The sequence below is a fragment of the Nymphalis io genome, chromosome 4, assembly GCF_905147045.1.
Source record: "Nymphalis io chromosome 4, ilAglIoxx1.1, whole genome shotgun sequence".
Taxonomy (NCBI): domain Eukaryota; kingdom Metazoa; phylum Arthropoda; class Insecta; order Lepidoptera; family Nymphalidae; genus Nymphalis; species Nymphalis io.
Genome location: NC_065891.1, coordinates 5,962,536 through 5,978,084, shown reverse-complemented (window position 1 = coordinate 5,978,084; position 15,549 = coordinate 5,962,536). Strand labels below are relative to the sequence as shown.

Genomic DNA, 15,549 nt, shown 5'->3' with positions numbered 1-15,549 from the left:
TTGCTTCCAACGTTAAACATTTTTAATGAAATACAAAACATACAAATACCCATTTCTTCTTGGAAAAATATATTGGCAGTGGCAGACAAGTTTTGCACTGAGCATTGTTGGCCATTTTATTATATAGCTGTTCATATACTTTTAATCTACTTTTTACAAAAACAGTACAAAAATAATTCATAGTACTATTACAGATTATTAAATGTTGCTTTAATATTATTGTGATGAGGCTAGATTTTTATATTGTTAACAGTACCTATATGAAATAGCACTTAATTACGCTTTCATTTTATTTTAATCTGAACAAACCCCAAGAGAGCCATAGAAAATTTTCATGGGACTAGATTACCTTGATTACAATAATCGTTCCTTAGTAGTTTAATTAAGGCCAGTTCGTAAATGTAATGTCCATTTTTGTTTATGAAATCTTACATAATAAGCTTATAACCACCAATGCCTCACGATTGCACCAAGATAAATAGAATAGAGGAAAATAGAATTAGTCCAGTCAGTAGGGACAAAAATGGTCCTTTGGCTTGAAAAGGTGGTGTAGTTACAATTTTGAAATATGTTGTTTAGGTAGAAAAGAACACATTGGAAGAAGTCTGCTACCAAAGTTTCTTAAAAGAAACGAAATTATTTATTGCAAAGCAAATTTATTGACAGATGCTACACGACATCATTACGCGGCATAAATCAATACATATGAAAAAAAAATGTTGTAACAGAAAATGAGTAAAATTTTATTCCCTTAAAGTTTGTATTGAACGTTTTTAGTCGTAGAATCAACCGTTAAGGTATTATATTGAAAAAACAGATTTTGGCACCTTTCATCCAAGATGGCAACAACACAAACAACTTCACAAATTTGTATTTTTCATCAAAGTACAAGCTTAAATGACAAAATATTTCAAAATTGTAACTACCACCTTTTAGGTAACGGTAATACCCACTTACTGGACTAAGTGAGTGTCTGGGTATAAAAACTCAAATCGTTTAGGTAAGTTTTTAACAAAGTGAGTATACTTATAGTTGCATCACAATACTTTTAGTCTAAACAAAATAGATCTTGTTGAAAGAATAAAGTATAATAATAAACATTATGAGTAAACAAAAGCTTATAACACCTATTTTCCGACTTCGCTAAGTCAAAACATCCTTCCTGGGTACTTGTTTACATAATAAGACTTTGCAGATATTTTAAGTTAGCCTGTTAATATATTTAAATGTCATGTCAAAAATACATTGATAAATACTTTATACGATAAAAGACTATATATATAGGTGGTTAAATACGTGGAGTTAGTATTAGTTAAGAAGGATAAATAAAGTAACTACAGAGATGCTCGTTTCGGTAGAACCTCCATTCCGATCCGTTGGTAACTTTGTATTTAGTTCAACATATCTACATGATTAAAGAATATTTTATTTTTTTAAGACGTATATCGATTATACGTTTACAATATATTATTCATACAAATAGCTGTGCCCCAGGGGGCTGTTATGGAATTACAAAAATTGATACTATCTATAAACTCATTTTTATACAAACTAGTATTAATGTAGCTTTCAAGATTATCACAACATAAAATATGAACCAACAAAAAGAAAAACTTCGAAGGGATTACGAAAACAAAATAAACAGCGTTTATGTGGTGCCGTTGAAAATATCAGGAATATTAAGATTTCACGCCAAAAATGGATTTATAATTCCAACAAAGATATCAGGCGTATCTTGGACCGTATCATATTTAATTTTATGGAACTGCATCGGTTTTTATTTGTACTTTAATACAATGATCTTACAGCACAACAAATTTTCGGAGCGATTGATTCTATTACTACTTATGTTAGCGCAAAACTTAATTTTGTTAAATACTTCAATGCAAAACCGAAAGATTGCATTAAATATTTTTGATCGTATTATTCATATAGATGTTTTCCTGGGTGTAGATGAAACAAAATTTATGAGAGAAAATGCCGCCAGAATATACATTTTCTCTTTTTTTCTATCAGTGGTTGTTCAAAATATAATATTTATTACTTTTATCTCATTTGTAATAGTAGATTGGCAAAATAAAATTGTCGCATTTTGTTTTTTTAATTTAATGACAATTTTTCTTTCAATGAGTCTTTGTTTTATAGTGATTATATGTCTATCGATGAGAGTGCGTTATCTTAATGTTGCTATAATAAAATTAGCTAAATTAAATCCTGAATACTTTCCAAAGCATTTTTTTTTTGATGGATTTTTTTGGCTGGAGAAGTTAGACAACAGGGTGAAATTTCAGAAAAGAGCTGAAGACAAACATTACATAGAGGCTTTCAAACAAATATTTATTCAAATACGACTCGCAGAATCATATTTAAGATTTTCTGTAAGTATTTTTATTGTGCCTGCATATTTTTTTAATAGTAGTTTTTCAACTATTTAATTTAAGAATATTTACATTATTTTTATTAATAATAAAAGTTTGTAAATAGTTATAAGTATAAGTTCTGAAAGAGGAACAAACATAGTAATTTTTTTTATTACATTCGTTTTAATTTTATAAAGGGTCAATCTGTTTAGTTAAATTCAATGACGAAAGTATTTTAGTAATAAATTTATCCCATGATAATTTTAATGCATATAATATAAAACAATAAGCCGAACCGAGAAGTGATTGCAGTATGAAACCCAGGCAAACACCATTGAATTTTCTTGTGCTTAATTTATAATTCATCATTCATAGTCCGCTGGTAAAGAAAAACATTTTGAGGAAACATGGATGTTTCGAATAAAAAACCACCAAGGTGAAGCCCAGCATTGTAGCACTTACAGGCTACTGCTTTTTTTTAGCTAATATTAAACAACTATTATTGCAAATAATGTGTTTCTTACAGTTACTTGTAATTATTCTGGCAACAGTAACAGCGACATTGATAATGGTGCAGATATTAATTGATAATTATTTGTATATAGTAAGTTGGATTTATATTTTTTATATTTGACACACTTGTTTGAAAAAAAAAATAACAAGATGCATTAAAAATACTGGATTAATTGTTTTATGTGTGGTATTTTATTTCATTTTTAAAAACATTTAAGTAACGAAATAAAGTCGTACTTATAAATTGCAGGCTGATAATGAGATGAACCGCTCTAAAATTTTTTCCCCGTATTGGATCGTAATATTTTGGTTATATGCGGCTTTTGGATTTATACAATTAGATATATTTTGTGAAGAGATAGAGAGAACTAAGCTAATATGCACTTACATATTATTAAAAAAATCAATGCCAGGTAAGATTTTTAAAGTAAACACACCAACCAACCCCATTCTTACACTCTACAACAATCTATGTGTAAAAATCTCCCTTGTTTCTATAAATACGATCACGCCTAACAATTCAAAATATAATCATTATTCAATAATAAAAAGGACATATTAATAAAAGAGACAAAACATACTTTCCTACAATGTTTGTCAATTTTTTTCTTGTTTTTGATAGCTAGCTATTGACGAATATAACGCTAGTTATTAATAAAAAAATGGAATTTGAATCTACTTGCCTCAATTGTCCGCAATCTCAATACTGATTATGGTCGGAATACGCCTACTGGGCGAGTATAAATACTTTTTTATACATTTATCAATACGTTTACCTACAGTTCATTAATAAATTTAACATTTTTACTTGTAGCGAAAATCATACAGCTTGCTAAGAGTATCCTCATGACATTAAATACAAGAAGTCCCATTATTTCTGTATATGGAATATTCGAAGCCACCGCCGGAATGTTTATGAAACTTATAACTGCCCTGATGGTCTATATTATCATACAGTTGCATATATCAGTATCTATGTCCAATAATAACCCGCTAACATATAATACAAGTACAACAAACACGACGTATATTTTTTAGTTTTAAGTGAGCTACTGAATGGCTGCAAGTTTTAATTAATAATATATTCATTATAGCATTCCAAAACTAAAATATTAAAAAGATTTTACAAAAGGTGCTTTTCGATTCTGATGCGATTCCTAAATCTTATATTTTCACAATTAAGCGTGAAACTACGAACTCATTATATTATTTCATTAATTAGTTAGATGGCTAAGTAACATACAGATCACACTAAGATCAATTGCACAAGGAAGACAATTGGCACAAAACTATAAAGAAATCACAACAAACATAAATAAAACAACTAAAATTGTAATACTGAAATTACTATTATGATGCTGCCTGTATGTATTATTTATAAAAAATATGCAAGCATATAATAGAAATTTCAATTTTAATAATTCTATTCATGTTATATTCATTCGCTAATTATTTATTATTTCAACCGCTTTATATACATGAACAACTAAGCTAACATTAAATACACAATATAACACAATTAGTACACAATATCACTACATTGAATTTTATGAATTCGGAAGTTCGCTATTCCTCGATTTAGTAACGTTATATTTTATAAATGAATAAAATGAGAATTGTAACGTTTGCATATAAAATGTTAATGAATAAATAAATAATATTTTTTAAACGAGTATTTTATTTTATATATCCCATGTTTTTTTAATTTTTTTTTTTTTTTTTTTTTTTTTTTTTTTTTTTTTTTTTTTTTTTTTTTTTTTTTTTATATATCCCAAATAAAAAAAAAACAAAAAAAAAAAAAATTTTATATATCCCATAACCGATGGTTAACAATACAATTAAAAGGTAACTTATTTAACATAAATGATATTTACGAATACCGGATTTTGAGATAAGTTCAATTAATGAAATTCATGTTCGACCCATAGAAACTTTTTAAATTTCTATTTAAAGTACGTAGTCAAATTTTCATGTTGTTCTTTTACTGTTTATTCGCAGTTTTAAATGCGTGCGATATGTGATAGTTCAGCTTCTGTAGTATGATCATTTTTTTTTTTTTTTTATAGAATAGGAAGGCGGACGAGCATATGGGCCACCTGATGGTAAGTGGTCACCAACGCTCTTAGACATTAGCATTGTAAGAAATGTCAACCATCGCTTACATATCCAATGCGCCACCAACCTTGGGAACTAAGATTTTATGTCCCTTGTGCCTGTAATTACACTGGCTCACTCACCCTTCAAACCGGAACACAACAATATCAAGTATTGCTGTTTTGCGGTAGAATATCTGATGAGTGGGTGGTACCTACCCAGACGAGCTTGCACAAAGCCCTACCACCAGTCATATAAAATAGGAAAGAATATCTGTTAATCACTAACAATTTAAGACAGATTTTATTCAGTAATCTTATATTTTTTTGTAACCAAGTAAAGTAAACATTACTATGGCTAGTTAGATGTTGAAAGAAACAATCAACTGACTTATAATCATAAGTTACTATAACTTTAGACACACGAACAAAACTATAAAAAGCTAGGAACCTAGATGTTAAAATACAGTACTGTAAGTACATACAATACTTAAGATTAGTCACGAAAATACACCTAGTTTTCATTACTTGCTTTTGAAAAAAATGAAAAATAGTTTATTCTTTATCAAGTTGTACATAGCAAATAAAGGTTGGGACCCTCTAGTGAGTATAATATAATACTCGTGACAGAAGGACCCGCTCTTCCATAACATACAATTCTGTCCATGTTCTTAAAAAGAATAAACAATATCTTACTATATACTAAAACTCACAATCAGTACGTAAACTAACATTATATCAAAATGAATTTTACTTGTGTGTTTGTGTTTGTGTGTGTGTGTGTGTGTGTGTGTGTGTGTGTGTGTGTATGTGTGTGTATGTGTAGGCATCGAATATAAAATATTTAGCTGATATTCGTTTTCCTAACACAAGCCGTCATCCCTGAATCAAATAAATTGAGAAAAGTTTCGAAGTGTTTGTTTTGCATTATATAGTAGGGTTTTGTTCTGTTTAGTTAATGCGTCTCCCATGTTCGAATCCTCTTTCGTCTCGTCAAAGCAATCTTCACAACTCCATTCAATACCCGTCGAATCACACAAGGTATTGATTAGTTTATATGAGAGTTTTGCAGCAGGATGAATCTACTGCAATCGAGTCTGCATGCAAAAGTCTTATCACTTACTGTGATCTGTTCCAGGCAACCTCTATAAAAATAAACTTTTTTATTTATTACAGTTAGAACATTTTTGGCCACCTTATTGTTAACGTCACTCAAAGAGCAGAGAACCTACAAAAATCGTTTAGATATAACTTTACGCCATAATATTAAAAAATAATCTGAAATATTTCTGTCATAGACTGAAGAAAAATAAATACTTCAATGATGACACATAATCGAACAACATAATTAATACGCAAAACAATATTAAGCCTTTTCTATATAATAGTCGTTATTTTCATTAAATGAACACGAGCGTGAAATAGAATCAAATTACATTAGTAATATAATAAGAAAAAATGTTTCAATTTGATTAGCATAGTGCTCTTACAACATACTTGTTAAAACCTAAATTTGTTTGTTTTCAAAAGGATTTTTTGTATTTTTGTATGTCAAATGTCTTAAAAGGAACTAAACGTAATAAAAAAAATTGCGGCCTAAATGAATTTATATCGAACACTGGCTGAAGGAGAGAAAAATAAAAGTCGGTGTTTTGAGATTACGTGACGTCAAGATACACCGTTTACGTACAAAGTAAACGTCAACGTACTAACATACATTATTCGTTTGAGTAGATAAGTTTTAAATATTACTAAACACGCAGCAAACGTTTTGATAAATGACATGTTTATCTTCAGTCCGTTCAAAAACTATTACGGTTATAGTTATATGAAACAATACGTGCAATGCTGACGGCTTAACACGAAATCCGAATAAGTTCCAATTGTTCAATTTTAAGTGTGCGTATATTTATTCAGTTGTATGCTTGCGTACAAATGCTTGCCATATAAAGTAGCATCTTATTTGGACTGGTGATTAGTATAACAATAATTACCTGTGAAAACGTATTGGTTTAAACACAAAATATGAAAATAATTGCGTTATTTATTTTCATTGCGGTTTTAAGCGCTCAATTAGTAAGCGATTTTTACGGTGTATTTTATTTTTTATTCATAACCAATATTTTACTACATAATAACTTTTTTTTCAGTGTATTTCACATCCAACCGCCGATAGTGGTAAGTAAATTTAATACTATATAGGTTTTTTTTTTTATTTTAACGACTAAAGAACAACTTTTAAGAAATTCTATTAGATACTTACATGAAGATACACATTACATTTTTTTTTTTAAATTAAGGTCGCTTTGATTAAGGACTGAAGAATGTAACTTGGGATAAGCATTGAAGTTGCATCTTCTATTATCACGAATAAAATGTGACTTTTTTGCTTACACAACGTTGCTATAAGACAGCTAGATTTTTTATAATCAGGATTGGTTCGATTTAAATTTCATGTAAAATTCAATTTAAACAAATATTATAACAGACGATCGGTATTGCAACTTACAAGCGGTACACTTTTACCCATGCAGCCAGTATTTATGGATAATCTTATATAATATATTACACAATGTATAATATTATTTTATAAATAACCAAACTAAAACGGTGCAAAAGCTAGAATTCAAATTTGCTAAATGTATTTGAAGGTAATACTGAAATTTCCTTTTAAAATAATTTAGGTAATTTATATACAACCCTTAAATGACCAGGAAGTTTAGAACTTTCCTTTTAAGCAGCTTTACTGTGAAACAGGCATTTTTCAGTTTGTGGCTATAATATAAACAAAAATCTTTGTAAATATCTACAATATGTATATTTGTACGACCCGACCACATCTTATTAAATCTTAAGTTCTAGTATTTTAAGATTAATATTTGTAATAAATATATTTTAATAATTTATTAACAACAGCCCTTACAAAGGCCGCTACCGACGCAGGTACAACTGCTCTCGATGCTATGAAAGAAAAAAATCCTCTAGAAGGTGAGCCAAAAAAAAAAGTAAACATAAGTTACTATATTAGTACGTCTTAAAGTAACTCTTATTTAACGTTTCATCATTATAAATAAAAAAATACACGACCACATTTCTAGTTAAGTTAGTATATTAAAAAGTATAAAATTAAGATGTCATCATGATAAAAAAATAAATGGTTATTACAACATAACATTATCCGAGATGGCCCAGTGGTTAGAACGCGTGAATCTTATCCGATGATCGTGGGTTCAAACCCGGGCAAGCACCACTGTATTTTCATGTGCTTAATTTGTGATTATAATTCATCTCGTGCTTAACGGTGAAGGAAAACATCGTGAGGAAACCTGCATGTGTCTAATTTCATTGAAATTCTGCCACATGTGTATTCTACCAACCCGCATTGGAGCAGCGTGGTGGAATAAGCTCCACAACCTTCTCCTCAAAAGGGAGAGGAGGCCTTAGCCCAGCAGTGGGACATTAACAGGCTTTTACTGTACTGTTACTGTACAACATAATAATCGTGCTATACCAGTGTTATCAAAAAAAATTGAATGATGACAAAATGTATATATCAATTTATAACTTTTTAAACTTTTTTTGTTACGTTTCAGTATTGCAACTTATTAACATTGATATACTTTCATAATTATTCAACCCATCTATTTTCACCGTGTCTTATCTACCAAACGTGATATTTACGGAATATTCAGTACACAAGCGCTGCAAACATACAATAAAAGAAACATTATACTTAACAACCTAATTAAGTTTGTACGAATACTAATTGTCGACTCGTTGTTAGATTATTTAAAATAAACATAACTGAGTCTTAATTTTTCACTAGTGGCATCTTGCGGTTTTAACCGCGTTAAACGTTAACGGAACCAATTCTAATTTACAGCGGTCACGATACGTTACCAGTTCTCTTCCGATCCAACCGACCGAACCGCAACTATATAAGTGTATTAGAATAGGAAAACTTCGATTCGATTACGATAAAGTGACAATTTCTTGGAACAATTCACCCCTTATAACTATAATATATACTCTTTTAATAAAATCTATCTAATGCGAAAATATTGTTTATTCCGGATTAGTAAATCCTGAGGTTAGCGCGTTCAAATAAACAAACTTTTCGGCTTTATATATGATATAATTATAACATTTCTGTTCGAAAAAAGTTAGGCAATGTTTAATTCATTAATGTTTTGTTTTTGCACAAAAGTTAACAAACAAACAAACTACTAAGCTTCTTGTCTTTTCTTGATAGAATCCATATTCTGAATTACATAATTAATTATTAATATTATTAATGTTTAAAAAATCTAATACCTTAGATCGAAGTATTGATGCTGTTAAAAAACAGAGTTCAATTCTTAGGTTAGGTTATTGACTCTTAGTTGAAGTGGCAGATTTACAAATTTTCAAGGTATAGGCAAGTTTTTGCCGCCCTTGCCTCATATATATATATATGAGGCAAGGGCGGCCTCATATATATATATATATGAGGCAAAGGCTATATCTGTCATATTTTTACATGCCAGTCCTACTGGTTGGAGGCGTTTATTTTCTCGCTGGAAAAACGCGTTTACATGCCAGTCCCTACTACTGGTTGGAGGCGTTTATTTTCTCGCTGGAAAAACGCGTTTACATGCCAGTCCTACTACTGGTTGGAGGCGTTTATTTTCTCGCTGGAAAAACGCGTTTACGCGTTTCCCCCACATGAGTATGAGGATATGCGGGACTCACCGTTAGGAGGCGGCAAACTGGCTGTTTTACTTTAGAATGTGGAATTTTGCTGCACCGTTAAATGTACAATGACAAGTCATCGGCAAAATTTGTTGCCGACTTCTATCTGTAGAATATCAGAAAACAGTCAAGAAGAAATCTTTTTAATTTCTTTGAGCCGCCAAATTTGCCGCCCTAGGCTGAAGCCACTCTAGTAAATCCGCCACTGCTTAGTTGTGCCAATAAGGCAAAGTTTATACAAAATATAAACGTGTATAACTAACCGCACCTAACCTTATTAATATTAGCTGATGTCAGAACAGAATCATTATTGATCGAAATTTAACATGCCCTAAAAACAGCTTAATTTAGATCGCTTATGCGCAAACCATTACTCAATTATAATTATCACATGGGAATTCATTTCATCCTTTCAGAATAATACATTTTTCCGTTAAATTCTAGGTATTTCTAATTCAACCAATATAATAAAAGAAGGAACGATATTTATTACAACCGTAATATCTGCAGCTCAACATTTTATGAAAAACGTGATAAAACAATTCAGTAAGTATTACTAAATATTAATTTAAAAATAAGCACACGTAACACGCTACGTGAAAATAAGCCGAATGATTGTTATAGAAAATATTTTATTTGAGTTTATTTTGTAGAATAAAAAATGCTCCTGTGAATTTAAGTAGAAAATATCCAGTTAACTTTTATATGTATATCTATCAAAGAGCAAATGTCTAAGTTTCATAACTTCAGGTTAATAGACTATATAGCTGCCACATACAAAATTATTTATTATAAACCAAAATTAACTGTAAAGACTTTTCTTTCTGGGTTCTCTCGTTGTTTCTGGGTGTTTTACCCGTTCCTAATTCAAAATATAAACCTAGATAACTAACTTAACCTTTCATGATATATGTATGATTATATTTTTGTTCACGTTATTTTTTATAATACTAATAATATTAATATATAAATAACGATTTTATTTTAAAACAGATCCTAACTCAACCATACCTGGCTTGGATAATTTACCACAAATTAGTAGTAAGTACAATTTTTATTGGACTTTATAACCTATCATGGAGTACCGCTACATAGAATTTTTTCGAATGATGTTAAGTATCTATAATAAGTTATTTTTTAACATTGTATTCTGATTAAAAAATATATTTTTTATAATAAATGCACTCATTTTTATTATAACATTTTATAATTCGATAGGTTTAATGAATCCCGCTGAGATGGCAGGCAAAGGAAAAGATGTAATGGATAATTTTATGAAAATGTTAAGTAAGTAACTTTTAATTTTGATAAGATTTTTGCACATATTTATGCTAAATTTTAATATACACTTATATATTTTATTGAATTTTCTTGTGCCCGATTTGTTTTTATAATCAATACATCTCGTGCTCGACGGTGAAAGAAAATATCGTAAGGTAAGGTTGCATGTTTCGGATGAAAATCTGGCACACGTCACACCAATCCGCATTAGCATTTTCGTCCAGACTTCAAAATTTTCAAGCTATTACTTTCCTGTCTAGAAAAGATATCTAAGTAAAAAAGACGAACACTCGCCTATGGCTTCGAGTACTTAATTTTGTATATTTTTCGAATGAGCCATACAGGCAGATAGACACACACATTTTACGTTATTTATAATAATAATTTATTTACACACCTAAAAGATTCATGTACGCAATTTGTTTGCAGTATTATCTAACTCTAGGGTTTTTATTAACATTAGCAGTACTATTGGCGGATCCCTGACTCCGAAACAAATATAAATTGTACTATCAGAGTCAGCGATTCCTCGACAATTCATTGCACACTAGATTAGATTCCTAGATACCTTTAAAGGCGTAGTAAAATATATATATGAAAGAAAACAAGAAGGAATATAAAACAATTAATAATAGTATGTTATTACGCGTGCTTTTGTATGTATATATGTGTGTGAGTGCGCGTGTGTGTGCTTGTGGGCATTTATAATTGTACTCAACATGCCCAAGATTACTTTTATTTATTTCAAAAGATTTTCTGTGTCTAAATAAGACAACTTCAAGAGACAAGCAGTAGTTTTCTTTTTGACTTTGAATCTATTATCGGTATAAATAGGGGTCATCTTATGAATCCTATTATAAAGCTTAGCGGAGAGGGAAGCAAATTGGTGCTTTGCGAATGCCGTTTTACATTTGACAGTTGGACATATATAGCTATGAGCACGACGCCTTGCTGGAACAGCCGAATCAAAAGGTAGGCCAGCATGTTTTCGCAGAATAGTCCGAAGAATATAAAGTTGCCTGATAGTTAAAACTTGACATTCTGAGAACAGCTGGGTTGTGGGGTGCAGGGAATTTTTACGGGTCATTATTTTTAAAAAGGTTCTTTGGGCTCTTTCCAAGTTGAACATTATAGTCTGTCCGGCTCCACCCCAAATCGGGATGTAGTAAGTCAGAACAGATTGGCACAAGGCAAGGTAGACAATTTTTACAATTTCAGGGTCGGTCAGGTGTCTTATGATCTTAAATATGTAAGTTAATTTTCTAACCCTTTTTATTAAATCTTCAATTTGAGAGTGCCATTTTAAGTTAGAGTCGATCTTAATTCCAAGATATTTCATGCTAGACACAGTGCCAAGGGGTAGACAACCACAAGTGGGGGATGGGGTGGAACAGATATGATATTTGAATATTCTGGAGGAACCGAAGAAGCTGATGTTCTGGAAAGGGGAAGGATTAGTGTTTTTTTTGTATTCATAGTTAGTAAGTTGGTTGAGAGCCAGCGAGACACTATAGTAAGTGCTTCTTGAGCGTGCTGTTTGGCACTCTTCCAGTTACTGCCATATACCAGAAGAGCGGTTTGGAATATTTAGTTTGCATAGGTCATTTATGAACAACTAGAAAAGTGTAGGCCCTAGTATGCTGCCTTGTGGAACACCGTAGCAAACCGGTAACAAGTCACTGGTATAGGAGTCAATTTTAACACACTGTTGACGATCCAAAAGATAGCTTTGAAATATTTTTAGTTCCATGTCCCGAATACCGTGATATTCCAACTTATTTACCAAATTCGGGATTGATACAGTGTCGAAGGCCTTGGAGAGGTCAAGGAAAATTCCGAAACATTTGTTGCCATTATCGAGAATATCTACTGCAGTACTAGTAAGGCTCACGATAGCATCTTCAGTTGAGATACCCGTTCTAAATCCATATTGATTTTTGGCAACAATTTTATATTTATTTTAGTATTTGACTAGCGAATTATTAAGTATTCTCTCCAGAACCTTCGACAACACTGGTAAGAACGATATTGGCCTATAATTAGTTACATCATTCCTATCTCCCTGCTTGTAAATAGGACTGATAACAGCTCTTTTCATTACTCTAGGAAAGACGCCGGTGGAAATCGATAGGTTACAAAAATGAGTAATTGGAGCTTGTAAAAATGTTTTAATACATTTTTACAAGCTTTTATTAGAGATGGAGGAATTCTATCCCATCCAGGAGCACAGTTATCTCGCAGGCCTCTTATTATACGCTCAACTTCGTCACGATCTACCTCATTTTCTATGCATATTGTTTCTATTACGCATACACCGTAGCAAACCTGGGGTGATCCAGAGCTTTAGAATATTTTTTTTGTGCGGAGTGATAATCATTTTTGTGTAAGTGCTTATAGCGTTATTAATTAGCGAAGTGAATTTATAGGCCGTTATTTATAGGCCATTTGCATCTATAGAGCGCATAACGGGAGAATAATCTGTGTTGTCAAGAGCTAGCTTAATAGCATCATAGTCAGCTTTAAATGTACTTGGTGTGTAATTAGAAGAACGTGAGTGAACATAGTCATTAGAACGATAATAACTGGATGTTTTTAATGGACTAGAAATTTGCGTGTCTGGCAAATTTCGGTTGTAGAAATAGAGGCCAGGACACCAAAATTCAGTTGATTATATGGCTTTGAAAAATGCATTAAAAATTGTAATAATATTAAAATCAGAGAACAATCTGTTTGGAGAAATTTGCTTGACCAGGCTAAAACACTTCTACTGTAATTCCTTAGATGAGTATGATGATATAATAATTGTTTAGACTTAAATAGGTTTGTTTACATAATATATAATCGTTGAAATGTATAATTTTAGGTGCTTCGCCTCTTTCTGGCGCAGACTCACTTTTAAAAGCACCCGATGCTGCAGGTAAGTTTTAATAATATAATGAATAAACAAATACTCAAAATCAAAAGCGATCAGTATCTTTTTTTGGTCTGTTTGTCAACAGAATTTCTTCTTTTATTTTGTTAGGTAGCATTTGATGAGCTGCAGTGTTTATAAAATACCACATACTTTGCATAATATATAATACTAATAATTTAATATACTATGTTGTATGAAACTGAACTAAAAATCATAATTTATATGATATTTATATGCCAAACAATTATATTAACATTTTTATACTTTAGAAATGAGTAATAATGTATGAAGTTACCTTTCCAGCAGCCAGCGATAAAGCTACAAAATTACCAAGTAAGATTTTGAATAAACCTAATAATTATTATTAAATATTTATTTTACAGACTTTAAATTATATATAGAGGATATATCAACATATCTAATATTGATACGGCCAGTGTAAATGTCGGTAACTAATTGGGAAACAATTTATGTCAAAGTTGTTAATCCTATGTGGAAGGACTGCCTTGTGAGACTTTTATTGTCATTTTATATTTTTGGTGGGATCTGATTTTCATTTTACATTATAATTTAGATTTCGTGTTTTTACGTATCTACGTCTTATTTATCTGTCTTAATATTTTTGCCTTCTTGGATGTTCCGGAAGAAATATTTAAGGGTCATACATTTTATACACAGTTGTTTTTCGTCCTTTTTTATCTGTTAAGTAATGAAGTAAGAAAAAAAAAAGATAGATATTCTCTTACTTAAAAATAATTTGTTTAGTTCTAATTAAATACTATGCTGTTAACATTAGACAACATACATATGTTTTATAAAATGTGATAATTATTTTAGGTAAGGCGGCTGATGGTAAAAATCCAATAGAATCTGCAATGAATACAGGCTCAAATTTAATGGGCGATTTATTTAAATTCGGTATGTTTTATATACTTAAGATAAGTAATACTTGCATAAAAAATATAACATGTATACAAAAACTTTAACATTTTTATAACTCGAAGGTTCAAACACACGCAAGCACCGATGAAATTGAGCATTCAGTGGAATGTTCGTGCGCTTAATTTTTATTTACAATTTATCTCGTACTCGACAGTGAGGAAAGGCATCGTACCTCATTAGGCAACTGAAAATCTGTATATATGTATAAATAACCTAAGCATTCCACATTAGAGCAGGGTGCTGTATAAGCTCCAAGCCATCTTCGCTAAATGGAACTGTTATTTACTTTTTTGTATTAATAAACTGAAATATATATATATATTCTTACTGTTATATTTATTATATTATAAAAGAGAAAGTATGTCGGTTTGTCAGAAAAATTCATTACCACAAGGGAGGTAGCATCTTAATTCCCAAGGTTGGTAGCGCATAGCAATGTATGGAAAGGTTAATATTTCTTAGTGTATATAATGACTTTATGTGATCTATGTAAATAAACCTTTATTTTCCTTTTCAGGTAAATAATACGCATTTATATGCGTTAACACCAACATTTCTATTGTATTACTTTATATGTATATATAATCATATATAATAAAATTTGTATTCATAGTTTATCATTTGGAACAGATAAAAATTAATATAAACATATGAAGTTTTATTTATATAAATACATTTTTACAAATATAAAGCATTTATTAATTTGTGCATCACA

At 30.5% G+C, this 15,549-nt stretch overlaps 1 protein-coding gene across 1 annotated transcript; it reads left to right on the top strand.

Moving 5' to 3' along the window:
- Positions 1-6,792: 6,792 nt before the first annotated feature.
- Positions 6,793-15,481, top strand: LOC126781600 (uncharacterized). Its single transcript, XM_050506519.1, has 10 exons — positions 6,793-7,042; positions 7,117-7,144; positions 7,883-7,954; positions 10,142-10,243; positions 10,691-10,738; positions 10,916-10,984; positions 13,842-13,895; positions 14,196-14,225; positions 14,730-14,810; positions 15,352-15,481. Exons 1-10 carry the CDS (start codon positions 6,992-6,994, stop codon positions 15,357-15,359), a joined length of 543 nt encoding a protein of 180 aa, XP_050362476.1. The 5' UTR covers positions 6,793-6,991; the 3' UTR covers positions 15,360-15,481.
- Positions 15,482-15,549: the final 68 nt, after the last annotated feature.

What these genes read in the sequence shown, in the direction of transcription:
- LOC126781600 (XM_050506519.1), top strand. Translation starts at nt 6,992, where the DNA reads ATGAAAATAATTGCGTTATTTATTTTCATTGCGGTTTTAAGCGCTCAA. An exon ending in AGAAAAAAATCCTCTAGAAG is followed by an intron (nt 7,955 to 10,141) that starts GTGAGCCAAAAA and finishes GTTAAATTCTAG; the next exon opens with GTATTTCTAATTCAACCAAT. An exon ending in TAAAGCTACAAAATTACCAA is followed by an intron (nt 14,226 to 14,729) that starts GTAAGATTTTGA and finishes TAATTATTTTAG; the next exon opens with GTAAGGCGGCTGATGGTAAA.